The sequence below is a fragment of the Mesocricetus auratus genome, unplaced genomic scaffold (assembly GCF_017639785.1).
Source record: "Mesocricetus auratus isolate SY011 unplaced genomic scaffold, BCM_Maur_2.0 Super-Scaffold_100053, whole genome shotgun sequence".
Taxonomy (NCBI): Eukaryota; Metazoa; Chordata; class Mammalia; order Rodentia; family Cricetidae; genus Mesocricetus; species Mesocricetus auratus.
The window spans coordinates 35,240-49,514 of NW_024429230.1; the positions used below are offsets into that span (position 1 = coordinate 35,240).

The 14,275-nt window shown below is 46.4% G+C and overlaps 1 protein-coding gene across 1 annotated transcript in view; it reads left to right on the forward strand.

Moving 5' to 3' along the window:
• Positions 1 to 14,275, forward strand: part of Nid2 (nidogen 2) — a 61,012-nt gene that overhangs the window by 29,114 nt on the left and 17,623 nt on the right. Inside the window, exons 7-11 of the mRNA XM_040735901.1 lie at positions 734 to 934; positions 2,313 to 2,543; positions 9,915 to 10,058; positions 10,558 to 10,686; positions 11,662 to 11,805. Of these exons, the coding sequence (XP_040591835.1) occupies positions 734 to 934; positions 2,313 to 2,543; positions 9,915 to 10,058; positions 10,558 to 10,686; positions 11,662 to 11,805 (849 nt within the window). The remainder of the gene's footprint in view (positions 1 to 733; positions 935 to 2,312; positions 2,544 to 9,914; positions 10,059 to 10,557; positions 10,687 to 11,661; positions 11,806 to 14,275) is intronic.

Genomic DNA, 14,275 nt, shown 5'->3' on the forward strand with positions numbered 1-14,275 from the left:
CCAGGAGGAAGATATATACACACTAGTGACTAACCGTCTCTAACAGAGACCAGGAGGAAGATATACACACACTACTGACTAACCGTCTCTAACAGAGACCAGGAGGAAGATATACACACACTAGTGACTAACCGTCTCTAACAGAGACCAGGAGGAAGATATACACACACTAGTGACTAACCGTCTCTAACAGAGACCAGGAGGAAGATATACACACACTACTGACTAACCGTCTCTAACAGAGACCAGGAGGAAGATATATACACACTAGTGACTAACTGTCTCTAACAGAGACCAGGAGGAAGATATACACACACTAGTGACTGTCTCTAACAGAGACCAGGAGGCAGATATACACACTAGTGACTAACCGTCTCTAACAGAGACCAGGAGGAAGATATATACACACTACTGACTAACCGTCTCTAACAGAGACCAGGAGGAAGATATACACACACTAGTGACTAACTGTCTCTAACAGAGACCAGGAGGAAGATATATACACACTAGTGACTAACTGTCTCTAACAGAGACCAGGAGGAAGATATATACACACTAGTGACTAACTGTCTCTAACAGAGACCAGGAGGCAGATATATACACACTAGTGACTAGCTACTCGAAGCCTCACCTCTTCTACGACAGTCAAGCAGTCTACCACCCAAGCCCCAGCCTCAAAATGATTTAATCAAGACTTCTTGTCACCTACTTGCTGAGTGTTTGCCCCCTGCAGGTGCCACTTTTGTCCATGACGTGGAGGTTACCTTTTACCCTGGAGAAGAGAGGGTTCATATCACTCAAACTGCTGAGGGGCTTGACCCAGAGAACTACCTGAGCATTAAGACCAACATTGAGGGCCAGGTGCCCTTCATCCCAGCGAATTTCTCGGCCCACATCGCTCCCTACAAAGAGCTGTATCATCACGGGGACTCAGGTATGTGTGTTTCCAAAGCTGTAAAATAGACATGGTGTGTCTGCCTCACGACATAGTGACCAGGCTTAAGTCACGGAATGTCCTGGAACACAAAATGAAGTAGATACAAGTTTTTCTTGTTTTTTAGGAAGTATACACTATAGTTGAGCAGAGTAATGACTCCTATACACAATAATGTCTATCTGCACATCATTTTCTGGTAGTAGTAACTGATAAGATACTACCCACTTGGGCAAGGACTGTATTGACGATTAGAATTTGTGACTGTGCTGTAACTGTTTCAGCTGATGACTTCAGTTTACTTTAAAAGTCACACAAAGGTGCTTTCGGTGTTGTGAAACAAACCTGGGATTTGGAGACGATGTATAAATTCATTTATATACTGGATTTGTCATTTAAAGTCTATGGGGGAAAATCCCCTGGAAGCCTATTTTTCTCATCTTTTAGCATAAGAATAAAAACATCTTTTCTGACTGCCTAATATAGTTGATAAGTTTCCTAAGGTATAATAAGCTGAGTGTATCCAGCATGCAGCTTAGTGCCTGCATCCATCCCAGGGTACTATAGATACATACAGCCCAACACTTTTGTAGATGATAGCGTCATGTCACAATGTCAAAAAGCTGGGCACATTTATACACAGTACTAGCCACTTTGGAGATAGATGCTCCAGTGGTCACGGGTGTCATTTTACAGTTGGTGGTCTGGTTTGTGGACACCTGTTCTATGCTCCCGGCTTCCAGTATGAGATCTGGATACAAGGAAAAGACTGGAACACAGACCTTAACTGTGGCCAGAATATACCACAGCAATCCTAGCACAGCGTCCAGCCGGAGAGAACAGCCCTTTCCTCTGCTGGTGTGTTGCCAGCTTACCACTGTGCAGAGCATCGGGGGTGTTCCCTTTCTGGAGTGTGTCTCAGATCTTGAGACACGATACATTCCAGTTACAGCTCCATCACATCCCAGTCTTTCATCTTGGGCTACTCACCCAGACTCTGTGGCCTCTGCACACACAGGCAGTTCCTGTCTTGCAGGGCTACGAGGAGCAAACCAGGTGGTGTGCAGACTGCTCTCAGCACACCAGCATCTCTTGGCACACTGGCACCTCATAATGCTCGTTCTTAGTGTGTGTTGACAGCAGCAGCAGTTTGTAATGCTCGTTCTCTCCTCCTCAGCAATGTGGCTTTGTATACACTCAGGGTCTAGGGGGTTCTAGACCTTTCCTTACAGGCTTCCTGTAGAATCTTGGGGAGTTTCTAAGGGAACCTACTCTAGGAATGGAGTGAAAAACTGTAGAAAAGATATCTCTAACATCAACATTTTTGGTTTGGGTATTTTAAAAGTTTACTTGTTTACCTGTAAACTATTCATTACAGCTGTGACCTCCTCCAGTTCCAGAAGTTTCTCTCTCACTTCTGGTTCTATCAACCAAACATGGTCCTACCGCGTAGACCAGAACATCACTTATAAGGCGTGCAGGCACGCCCACAGACACCTGGCCATCCCCACCACCCAGCAGTTGACTGTGGACCGAGCTTTTGCTTTGTACAGTGAGGATGAGGGTGTGCTGAGGTTTGCTGTGACCAATCAGATTGGCCCCGTTGAAGGTATGTATGCTATTTTTGTTGGGTAGAAAAGTCACATTGTTTCTTAGAAGCTGCCAAACAGTTCTGCTGTGAGTTAAGTTTGGTGAGTACCAGATAGAGAAGCCAATGAAGCGGGGCCCCATGGAGACAGGCAGATGTAGGACTCCAAGAGCTCAGTCCCTGCCAAAGGTCAGAAATTAGAGTGTGGCACTCGGGTTGGGTTCTGCTGTGGGCAGAGGCCCCGTGCTGCAGACTTGATGCCTCAGGTAGCAGGAGAGAACAGAGTCTCAAAAGTTGTCCTCTGAGTTCTACGTGTGCATGTGGCGTGCACATGCCTGCCACGGCACATGCCTGCCACGACATGTGTGTGTCTGCATATCCCCACACAGTAAATTAAAAACAAATTAAGGTAGATATTAACAATCAAGAAAGACACCTGGTGTTGACCTCTGGACTCCACATGCATGTGCACACATACAAATAATCACATGTGTACTGTTCTACACACACACAGTGTAGTACTTCTGCACTGAAACAAGTTATGTTTATATACATTTATATGTATGTACATACACGTGCACGCGCGCACACACACACACACACATCCATTAAGTGGCACTATGTTCCAGGTTCGTTAGAAGATTACTACTTCCTAAGCAACCTTGTTTCTAATTTAAATTTAAAAATAAATTTAAAAAAAGAAAAAGAAAAAAAAGAAGATTACTACTTCCTAAATTGTTCTATTGATCCAACCTAATCTCTATCAGAATCCAGCCGACTCATTTGCAGAAACAGGCAAATTAATTCTAAAACATAGACATTCAAGGAAGCCATAGTAGCTAAGATCATCTCAGAGAAATAGCACATACTTTCGGTTTCAAAACTTAATCAAGACCATATAATCCTGTTATGTGAATAGATATTCAGATCAGTGGAATTCAAGTGAGAATCTAAAAGTTACATGCCCATGTTTACAGTCAGTTCAACACAAGTCTTAGTTATTGCTGTGTATGATGGGGTGGGTACATGTGTGTTGTGGCATGTGTGCATGTGTAGCCCAGAGAACAACTTGTGGAACCCATTCTCTCCTGGTCTTCCATGAGTTCTGGGAATTGAATTCAGGTTGCCAGACTTTCTCAGTACAGGCTTTACCCACTGAGCTAGCCTCTCAGATTGCTTTTTGAGGAGAGTTATCAAAACAGTTCAACAGGAAAATAAGTCTTAAACAGGCAGTGTTGGGACAACTGTTCAAATGCAGAAGAATGAAGTGGGACCCTGTTTTACCTCACACATAAACAAAACCCACCTCAAAGTGGGCAGAGGCCTAGATGTAAGGGTTACATGTAAGGGTTACATGTCCTAAAGGCTTTGTCTCCACATGGCCGTGCTGTTTCAGGAGGTTCCAGAAACTTCAGGAGAAGGGCACCAGCTGGAGGAAGTAGTCATGGGGTCATAACCTCATGGGTTGTATCTTGTCCTGCCTTCCCCACTCATGAGCGGCTTCTGCCACATACTGCTGCTATCATGGTCTGCTGTACCACACAGTCAAAGCAAGAGTCAGACTGTAGACTGAACCCTGAGCTAGAGTAAATCCATTCTTTCTGTACCTTGTGACAGTGATAATAATACTAACACAGCAGCATTATTCAAAATAGCCAGCAGGTAGAAGCAGCCTACATGACCATCAACTAATGAACATATACACAATAGTCACAGCCACTAAAAAGAATAAAGTAATCATCTATTCTGCAGCATGAGTGGCATTGGACATGCTAAGTGAAAGAAGCCAGTGACCAAGGACAGCGTAATGCATGGTTCCATACACATACAGTGTCCAAACAGGCAATCCACAGAGATACTAAGTAGACTAATGGTTGCTCATGGACAAGAGGGGATAGACAAGGATAGTCACTTAAGAGTGCAGTGTTTCTTCTAGGAGTGATGAATGTTCTAGTAATCACTCGTCATGGTAGTTGTGCAACTCTGACTGTTGTGAAATACATTTGGTTTTGCCCTTCAAGTGGGTGGATTGTGTGTAACAGGTATTGCATCTCAGCTGAAGGAAACTAGTGGCTCACATTTCACTGAGCCTTAGCTTTACCTGCGCGATAGGAATGTTCTGTGCCCGTCAAAGCCATAGAGAGCAGCAGAACCTTAGATGTGGGAGCCGGTGTCAAAGGCAGCAGATTGGGTGATTCCAACTCTGATACCCTGGGGAAGGTAGAAGTGGAGACACAGTAAAAAGAGCAGTGACTGCCGGGCATTTGGGCGGAGAGGAGGGCGGATGGACAGTTTTAGGTTGGTGAAGCCCTGGCGCATCAGGCTCTGATGGTGGGTTACATGTTCTCACGCTTGTGCTATTCAAAACCTGTAGGCTTGCAAGCAGAGTGAGCCCTGGGGTGGGCGTGCGTGCGTGCGTGTGCGCACCCGCACATGGCAGATGCTGGAGCCGACGCTTCTTTAAATGGTGTCTTTCTTCTGCAGAAGATACTGCCCGGTGTCTTTTTCTGCATAATTGGACTGTCTTTTCGTAGAAGCCTGCAAGCTGGGGCACTTGTTTCCAAACCTAAGTCCCCTGCACTCTCCCCAGGTCAGATGCGATAGTAAAACCCTGTTGTCTAGCTTTGTATTCTGAATAATGGATTCACTAATCTACTTGATCTGGCCAAGTCAGATAAAGAAGACAGGGAGGGATGCCTGTGTTTGGAGATGGAAGGTACACTTGTAAAAGCAATTGCTTTTGGGGAAGGGCTTTAAACCGCAGAGCCATCTTTCCATTCCAAATCCTGTTATTTTATTTTATTTTTTGGTTTTACGAGACAGGGTTTCTCTGTATTGTTTTGGAGGCTGTCAGTCCAGCCCAGCCTCGAACTCACAGAGATCTGCCTCCCAAGTGCTCAGATTAAAGGCATGCGCCACCACTGCCTGGCTAAGTCCTGTTATTTTTAAATATGTTTATTTTTATTTGTTTTTAAAAGTGAATATATACAAAGTAGTGGGTTTCGTTATGGCGGGCATCTTCCAACAGATTTTTGGTTTTGTTGATCTTTTTCTCCTATTTCCCTTTCCTGTCTCCCTATTTTGCCATCCCTCACTTAACCCTCGCTCAAGATTGGAGCCCATTCTTTCACGCGTATGTGTTCTGTTACTCCCCTCCTCTTCTAGTGTGTCCTATATCAACAACAGGGCTGTGTCGTTGTTATCCCTTTTTAGATGTAAAACTTGAGATGTTGAGGTTAACCCGTCAGAAGTATGGCTGGTAAGTAGCAGGCTGGGACTCAAACGCTGGCTCTGGGCGCAGAGCCCATGTTTGTCCGGCACAGAACAACTTGCCCCACATAGTACAACTGCACCACGTGGGCTGTCAGCTTCACGACAGCCTCATAGTATAGACCCAGACTGCGTGTGAGTGTAGGTTTCAACCAAGCTTCACCCACAGAGGTACCATTCATTAGTCCTGAATCAGAACAACAGAAACACACACACAAGACCCCAGGAGCACTGTACGGGAGCATGTGATGTCTTACACTGTTCCAGAGGGGCTGCCGTCGAGCTGAAAGGCATTCTGAGCCACATAACCTTGCAGTTTATGAGCTCCGTGTAGCTCTGCAAGGTGCAGATACAGTTAGTGCCATCTCCCAGTGAGAAAGATAAACCGCAGCCCTTGCTGTCCTCCAGCCACAGCTGTCTGGTCCTTGTACATTTGTGGTGGTGTCACAGGACAGGACCCAGGCATGCTGCCACCCTTCCTTGCCAGGGGTCCTTAGGGAGATGTGTGGGCAGAGGGCCATTGAATTTGCATCAGTGAATTCAGCCATTCAGTGATGGCCCCTTTAAGGAAGCCGTTCTTTCCTTCCTGAGTTATGGGGTTCCAGCTCCTGTGTCAGAGAGTCACTAGTTTTAAGTGGGTGAAATAGGATATGGTTTAAGAAGAACATGGCTATCCTTGACTCTACTATAAGAGGAGAGAGCTAGCAGGCCTAGAATTTATGAATAGCGAAGAGGTTTTAAGAATGTGTTTCTCAAGATGTTACTGGAAGAGCTACACTTAATGGTTGTGTGCAAAAGGGCTCACTGGAATAGCTGATAATTAAGTTTTTGTCTAAATTGTTGTTGATTTTCTCAATGATGGGCTCTGCATTTTTCCCTTTGCACTGGATTCTGAATTACATTACTAGCTCTATAACTGCATTGCTTGTTAAATCAGCATCATGTAATTATGGTCGGATTTTTGTTGATGTAAGATTAGTAGAGTAGTCACCTCTGGTCTGCTTCTAAGATTCTTGTTTTAATGTCTAGCAGGGAGATAAGCTCTGATGTACATGCACACTTACTAATCTTTCCTGGAATGCACAGTGCTGAAAGTTTGATGTTGGAAAGGGCTGCGTAAGACGGTTAAGGATTTATAAATTAAAGCATTTTGAAGATGAATATTCCCTTTGGAAGATATTCTAAAATGAGGAAATAACTGTAGGGAGAGTGGGGTTCCTGTCTTACATGGGAACTTCAGTGGGAATGTGACCGTGTGCTTAGTTACAGTCTTGCTAGAGACTGGCTTCAGGGGCTCTGTGTACATGCATGCCCGAGGTAACTCAGTGCCACTTGCCCGAGCTTGGGTTTTCTCCCTCCGCCAAGAGGTGCAGAAGGAGGCATTCCCAGGATGGCTGTCGCGCTGTTTCGTTTTGCAGAGATTCTCTTACATCTGCCAACACTGAGGTGAACTGAGGACAAACCTCATACTCAGGCCCCGGTTGGTGTACTGATAATGAATGTTCTGCCTCAGAAATAAATGGGTCGTGCTGTTTCTTACAGAGTGGTTGGGGAAGAGTTTGCCAGAGAGTGGAGACCTCAAGGCACCTCAGTTTACAGCAGACTGTTTGAGAAAGCCAGAGGAGTCTAACTTGGGCAGCAGGAGGGTGGACGTGCTGGGGAGACGGTCTGGAAGGCCTGGGAGAAAGCTCAGCCCTGAAACAGCAGCAGAAACAAGTACTCGGGCGTAACTGGCAATAAGTCCCAGCTACAGAAGGCGGCTGGGAGTCGTGAGTGAGATAGCAGTGACGGGGAATCCTGGTGCTCAGTGCAGGCAGAGGTCCTGCCAAGGTGTGTCTACAGACGCTTCTAACAGTGAGAAAACTGTTGAGCAGGCTACACTTGGGGTGTAACGGGGTGTACCACCCTGCCCACCAAGAAGGCTTCTGACACGGACCAAAGAGGCAGAGGCCCAGTTACTGTGCTCTGCATGGAGTTCTGTGATAGCCGAAGTGGCTGGGGCAGTCAGACAGCTGCAGCTGGGGCTCCTGAAGTCGTCTGTGTCTAACATTACAGTTCCACAGACGGAGGCAAAGCAAACACCTCCAGTGAGGACAGAGCTGTCTCATTGAGGAGGAAGGAGGTAACTGTCCCTTGGGGCGACAAAGTCTAGCACTGGGAACACCAACCTTGAAAATATAGTATGTTGCATTTTAAAAAGCAGATCAGCAGAGACAAACCTTTTTTTTTTTTATTTTTTTGTATTTTGCAGTGAAGAATCAGAAGGGAGACACTGGGCATTTGAACCTCATCCCTGGTGTCTGTGCTTTTGACTTAAATAACTTATGAGGTTCCTCTGGCTGGGTCCTTGCCTAGGGCTGTTTGGATTTTTGTCGTATTTTGACTCTACTTTTCCTGACTGTAGCTGTGGGCAAGTTGTTTGGCTTTCATAGGCTGCAGTCTGCATGTGTAATCCTGTGGATGTAATGGGTTGCATATAAAGGGTTCAGAGTTCTTCCTAGGAGCAGCTGCTCAAGGAGTGTCAATTGCGGCCTGTAGGACACATTCTGCAAGTCATTTAGGGGTACATCCATGAGATTAAGACATGTAGCTCACAACAAAAACATTAGAAGTGTAGGCACTGCTAGGCGGTCTTGGCACACATCTTTGATCCTAGCACTCGGAAGGCAGAAGCAGGGGGATCTCTGTGAATTCAAGGACAGACTGGTCTGCAGCATGAGTTCCAGGACAGCCTCCAAAGCGACAAAGAAACCCTGTCTTGAAAAAAAACATGTAGGCACTGGGAAGCCATTTCTATTATTTGGTTGTATCTTTACAAAGCAAGTTTTGAGGGCCAGAAAGATGGCTCAGTGGGTCAAGGCGCCTGCTTACTTCCTGTTGCTGTGATAAACACGGTGACTGAAAGCAGTCTGGGGAGGAACAGGCTTACTTCACTTTGTAGATGACAGTCCATCATGCAGGGAAGTCGGGAGGAACTCAAGGCAGGAGCCAGAGGGAGGAACCCAAGCAGAGGCCGCGGAGGCCTGAGTACTGCTTCCTGGCTTCTTCCTCGGCCTGCTAGTTTGCTTTCTTTTACAAACCAGGACCACCTGCCCAGGGCCCAGGGCTGATGCCACCGCTGTCAGCTGGGCCTCCTCACATCAATCACTAATCAAGGAAATGCTCCACAGACTTCCCTACAGGCCAGTCTGATGGAGGCGTTTTCTCAGTTGAGGCTCCCTTTTCCCAGATGACCTCGGAGTGACAGAAATCTAACCAGCACACTGTACAAGCTCAGTGACCAGAGGTCAGTCCCTGCAACCCACGTAAGTGTGGAAGGAGTGAACGTACTCCACGAAGCTGTCCTCTGACAGGTGCACTGCGGTATGCACATGTGCTCACCTGCGCACACACACAATTACATGTAGTAATAGAACATTTTTAAGACTTAGCATTCCAGATTTATCCCCCTGGTAGAGCTAGCTGAAGATAAGAGAAACACTGCAATCTCCAGTAAGATAATGAAGTAGCAATGGTAGTAGGAACTGTGTGTGTGTGTGTGTCTCTGTGTGTGTGTTGTTTATGCAGGCATTAAAAGCTTTTCCAAGGTCTGTTTGGATGACTTACTGTCATGCCTAATATTTTAAGCAACCAACACACCAGCACTTCTCAACTATAACACACATGAACCCTTGACCTAGGAATCGTGCTAAAGTTGAGATTCTGGCCGGGACAGGGCCTGAGACCCTGTGAGGTCTTAAGTCAGACTTAACCCACAGAAATGCTGAGTTTGAAGTGGGAGGTTGAGTCTTTGCCAATACATTTGCTAACTTTGGATTCAGGTAATTTATCCCATGTGTGGCTCACCTTATGGGGACAGCGGTGTGGCTCAGAGTTATCTTGAACATCCCAGAAGGTGCTAGATGGTTTCTTATCTGGAGGCAAACCTACCACTGAAAGCCAGAACCCTGTTCTACACAGTAGGCACAGGAAGCTGTTGATTAACCTTGGGACGGGTGTAGCCCACCTTAGATGTAACCCACCTTAGCTTTGAATGCATACGTAGCGAGGACTCCTTGCTCTTCCGCATAGTCTCCTGTGGCAGTCACCCTGTGCCCTCTTCTGTTTCCCATGCATGCACAGTGGACCCAGCCCCTGCACCAGTGAACCCTTGCTATGATGGGAGCCACACCTGTGACACAACGGCCAGGTGCCGCCCGGGCACAGGTGTAGACTACACCTGTGAGTGCACCCCCGGGTTCCAGGGAGACGGACGGAGCTGCGAGGGTAAGAGGCATGCTGTCTGTTTCTGCCCTCCTTTTCACCGTGCTGTCTCTGCACTACAGTCTGTGGAGGACAAGTACTGTGGTCTTTGTGGTTGTCGTCAAGCAGTGATTTTAGCCTCTGTAGAGCTGGACGCAGTTCTATGGAAACTGAGGCAGCGTCTGGCTAGGTTTGAGAAGACAAGATTGCAGATGGGTATTTGGGGTTAGAAACGTCTTTTGAAAATTGAATTGTTTACTTTTTCTTAAAGGATTCCTAAGGTATTCAAAAGTATCTTCCTATGGCTTCACTGGAAAGATCTGAAAACATTTTTACTTATTTCGGATGAACTGCAACTTGGAATTTTGCCCAGTGTCCAAGACTGTCCTATGTCCACGGTTTCCATTAGCCAACCATTAGTCCCAGCAAAGCATCTTAGTGGTGGGAAAATTGAGTTGTTAGATCTTCTGTTTCTGGAACCCTCTGTTTCATCAGTGCTTTTTCTGTTCTCAACTTTGCTTAGATGTCAATGAATGTGCTACTGGCTTCCATCACTGTGGCCCCAACTCTGTGTGTGTCAACATGCCAGGAAGTTACAGGTGTGGGTGCCGCAGTGGCTATGAATTTGCAGACGACCAGCACACTTGTATCTGTGAGTATCAAAAGCTTTTTTCCCTTCAGCTAGAAGGATGCTGAATCCTACCTTGGAATTCACTTATGTCTCTATACCTGCTGTACAGAAAGCTCTGATGTGTGGCTTTCTTTCATTCTTGTTTTTTGTTTTTGTTTTTTGAGAAAGGGTTCTCTGTAGCTTTGCATCCTATCCTTGAACTAGCTTTGTAGACCAGGCTGGTCTCGAACTTACAGAGATCCATCTATCTCTGCCTCCTGAGCACTGGGACTCAAGGCGTGCGCCACCATCGTCCAGCTGTGTGGCTTTAAGTATACTGATGTTACCCTCTGTTACAGTTTAGTCCTGTCCCACCTAGATGTTATATTGAGTTGCTGGGGGATGTTCTCAACTGGGATTCCTGGCCTTGTCACTTAAGCAGACAGTAACTTGTAATATCCCAGCTCTATAAAGAATTCATGTTGAGAGGTGCCTGTCTCATTCAAGGAACCAAAGACCCCATCCACAACAGGGTTCTAAAACACACTAACTTCAGACTCAAGAATGGCTCCAAAAAGACCTAGAATTTCAGATTTATCCTACTGATGGAGCTGGCTGATTACACATTCTAATCTCTAGTAACATGACAAAGTAGCAATGATACTAGAAACTCGAGTGTGTGTGTGCGCACGCACATGCGCGCGCACAAACACACAAACAGTACTCAGAAATTACAAGCTACAATCAGGATCTGTTTTGATGACTTATTGTCATGCCTAATATTTTAAGCGCACGCGCACACACACACACACACACACACACACACACGCCTCAACTCTAATATGGGTATGACTCTTGAGCTAGGAATCGTGCTAAAATTGAGATTGTGGCTGGGACAGGGTCTGAGACCCTGCATTCCTTAAGGTCTACTGACACTAGTCTGAGGGTGGGGCTGTGAAGGGAAAGGCTCACCCACACGCAGGTTTCAGCTCTTGGACACTTTGACTTTCTTTTCAGTGATCGCCCCGCCTTCGAACCCTTGCCTCGATGGCAGTCACACGTGTGCTCCCGAGGGGCAGGCCCGCTGTATTCACCACGGGGGCAGCTCATTTAGCTGTGCTTGCCTGCCAGGGTTTGTTGGTCCCGGGTATCAGTGTTCTGGTGAGTACCCATGGGTAAGTCTTGGGGACTCTGCCTGGTCCCTTTAGGTATACATCCTCATAGAGACACAGCCTCTCTCCTCCTGTGACTCACAGTCTTGCGATTGCCAAAAGACAGCCAGCATCTTTAGAGTCAGAAAGAGCCCACGGGTAACTCCCTGGCACTGGAGTGAACACTCGTGGTTGTCCTGGAGTGTTGGTGCCAGGTTGACACCTTGTGTCCCTTGGAGCTAGTGTAGACTGGAGGGACTCATAGCTATGTTTTGTGGCTTTTTGTTTGTTTGTTTTGTTTTGTTTTCTAAATTCTCCTGCCCTCACCAAACACCTGGTGAGACAGGGTCTGGTCTCCCTGTGTAGCCCTGGTTGGCCTTGAATGCAAAGAGATCCACCTGTCTACCTCAGGACTCTAGGGGTGTCACCATATGTGGCAGTTCTTATTGCTATCTTGTCGTGACCTCTTAGGTTACCTTAGAAGAGAGAGGCTAACTGGGGGACTGCCTAGATCAGATTTGCGTGGGGGGGGGGCATTTTCTTGATTCCTAACTGATGTAGGAGGGTCCAGTCTACCGGGCTGTGCTCCTGGGCTGTATAAGCTAGCTAGCTAATCTTGAGCCAGAGAGCAAGCCAGTCAGCAGCACTTAGGGTCTCTGCTTCAGTCCCTGTTTGAGATTCTGTGGTTGCCCTCAGTGATAGATTGCGGTCCGGAAGTGTAAGCTGTGAAATAAACTCTTTCCTAAATTGCTTTTTGGTTATAGTGTTTTATCTCAGCAATGGGAACGCAAACTAAAATGGGGTCTAGGGGTGGGGGAGCATGCTGTTTAGGACATGAAGCCCCAGGGAGCTCCAAGGTTGTCCTAGCACATTACCTTAGAAGGCCCAGTTGTGTTGTGGCCTTTTAGATTTTTATTTCTAAAGCAGGTTCTTTCCACCCTTTATTCTCTCGCTGTTTCCTTTCACAATAACAGATCATTTAGAAGTTCATGTAGCTTCCCTGAATAACATTTATATTGATACATTCTTCAGGGTTCCTAGACACTCATACTGTTGAGTGTGGATCTGATCTTTAAGCAACCTCGTAAAGCCCGTCTGTTCCCCATGGGTCAGCAGTCTGCATGATTCAGTAGGTTCAGTGCCTTAGGATCCCTAGTGAGGCTGGAGACAGGGTCGCTTGAAGTCTTCACCACTTTCTATGGACAGGTGCCAGGACTGTTGGACACAGAGCCTTAGTTCTGGGAGACTCATGAGACAAGACTGAGTCACAAAACAGCTTGCTTTATTAAAGCCTGCCAGCAAGAAGGAAGTCATCATCTCAAAGATGCTAGAGATGTTATTTTACTGCATTTGTTATGGTCTATTGTAAGATCTCTTGGAGAGTCTGCGTATAATGAGACAGGGGTCTCTGAGGGCCATCTTGGAGGCTCCCTAACATAATCACAGCCTGTAGTGTGTGGTAGCCTTCCAGGCTTCAGATGGGAGAATCATTTTCTAGAGATTTCACACAAGTTAGTTTGTGCTAATCATGAAAGTGGCTTGCAGAATAAAACTACATGTTAGATTGTGTATGGGTTCATATACAGAAGTGTTCATTATGTCTCCGAGTGAAGGATCCTTGCCAAGAGGCTCTGTGTTGTGGGCACTGTGAGATCTTGAGGTGCACACATTTTTTATTCCATCAAAGGAAAAGGGGACATGTGGGTCCCCAACCATGGTTTGTTGAGAACCAGCCTCTCTTGAAAGGATGCAATTGGATTTGGGTTCTCAGCCTGGTTTGAGTCACTAGCAGGAGGCTTTGGTTCAAAAAGAGTAAAGTCTTCTCCACTGTCCCTCCATGTGGGGTGGTTTCAGTCCTGTACTAGTGTGAGCTGCATAGTTCTCAGGCATGCTGCCATTAGGAATCTGGGTGACTTTGCAGGAAGAACAGATTGTCTTGAGGAGTTTCAGCTGTGAGTTGAGGAAGCCAGGGTAGACAGGGTCTGTTCTGTCTTTGCTCAGCAGGCAGATGAGTGGTGCAGATGTTCTAGTCAGGATGTGTGTGCTCAGAGGTAAAGCGTGGATAAGACGGGTGGACATAGAAGCATTAGTGTTTATCGTTACATTTACAGGTTCCCAGGAAGATCACCATGTGACACACAGACAGCAGACATTTAGTTATGTGTCATTGGACAGTTAAGGACCAGAGAGACAGCAAAGGCATATGAACCAAAGCATAGCAATCTGGGTAGTACAGAGGTTACTCAGCACCAGAGAATTAAAACACTGGGTCAGAAATCAAGTCAATCATTCAGTGGTTGAATTTGCTCCCAGCTGTTGCCGTTCAGAGTGAAGACAGGAAGAGATTTCGAAGCCCGAAGCGTGAGCTCCAAATGGAGCGTTCCAGATGTTGTCCTAACGGGTTCTTGGGTTCGATGGATGAATGGTAGAGGTGAGCTGTGCTGGAGTCAAGTTGCCTTCTTTTCTGCTGCTTTTGTGTC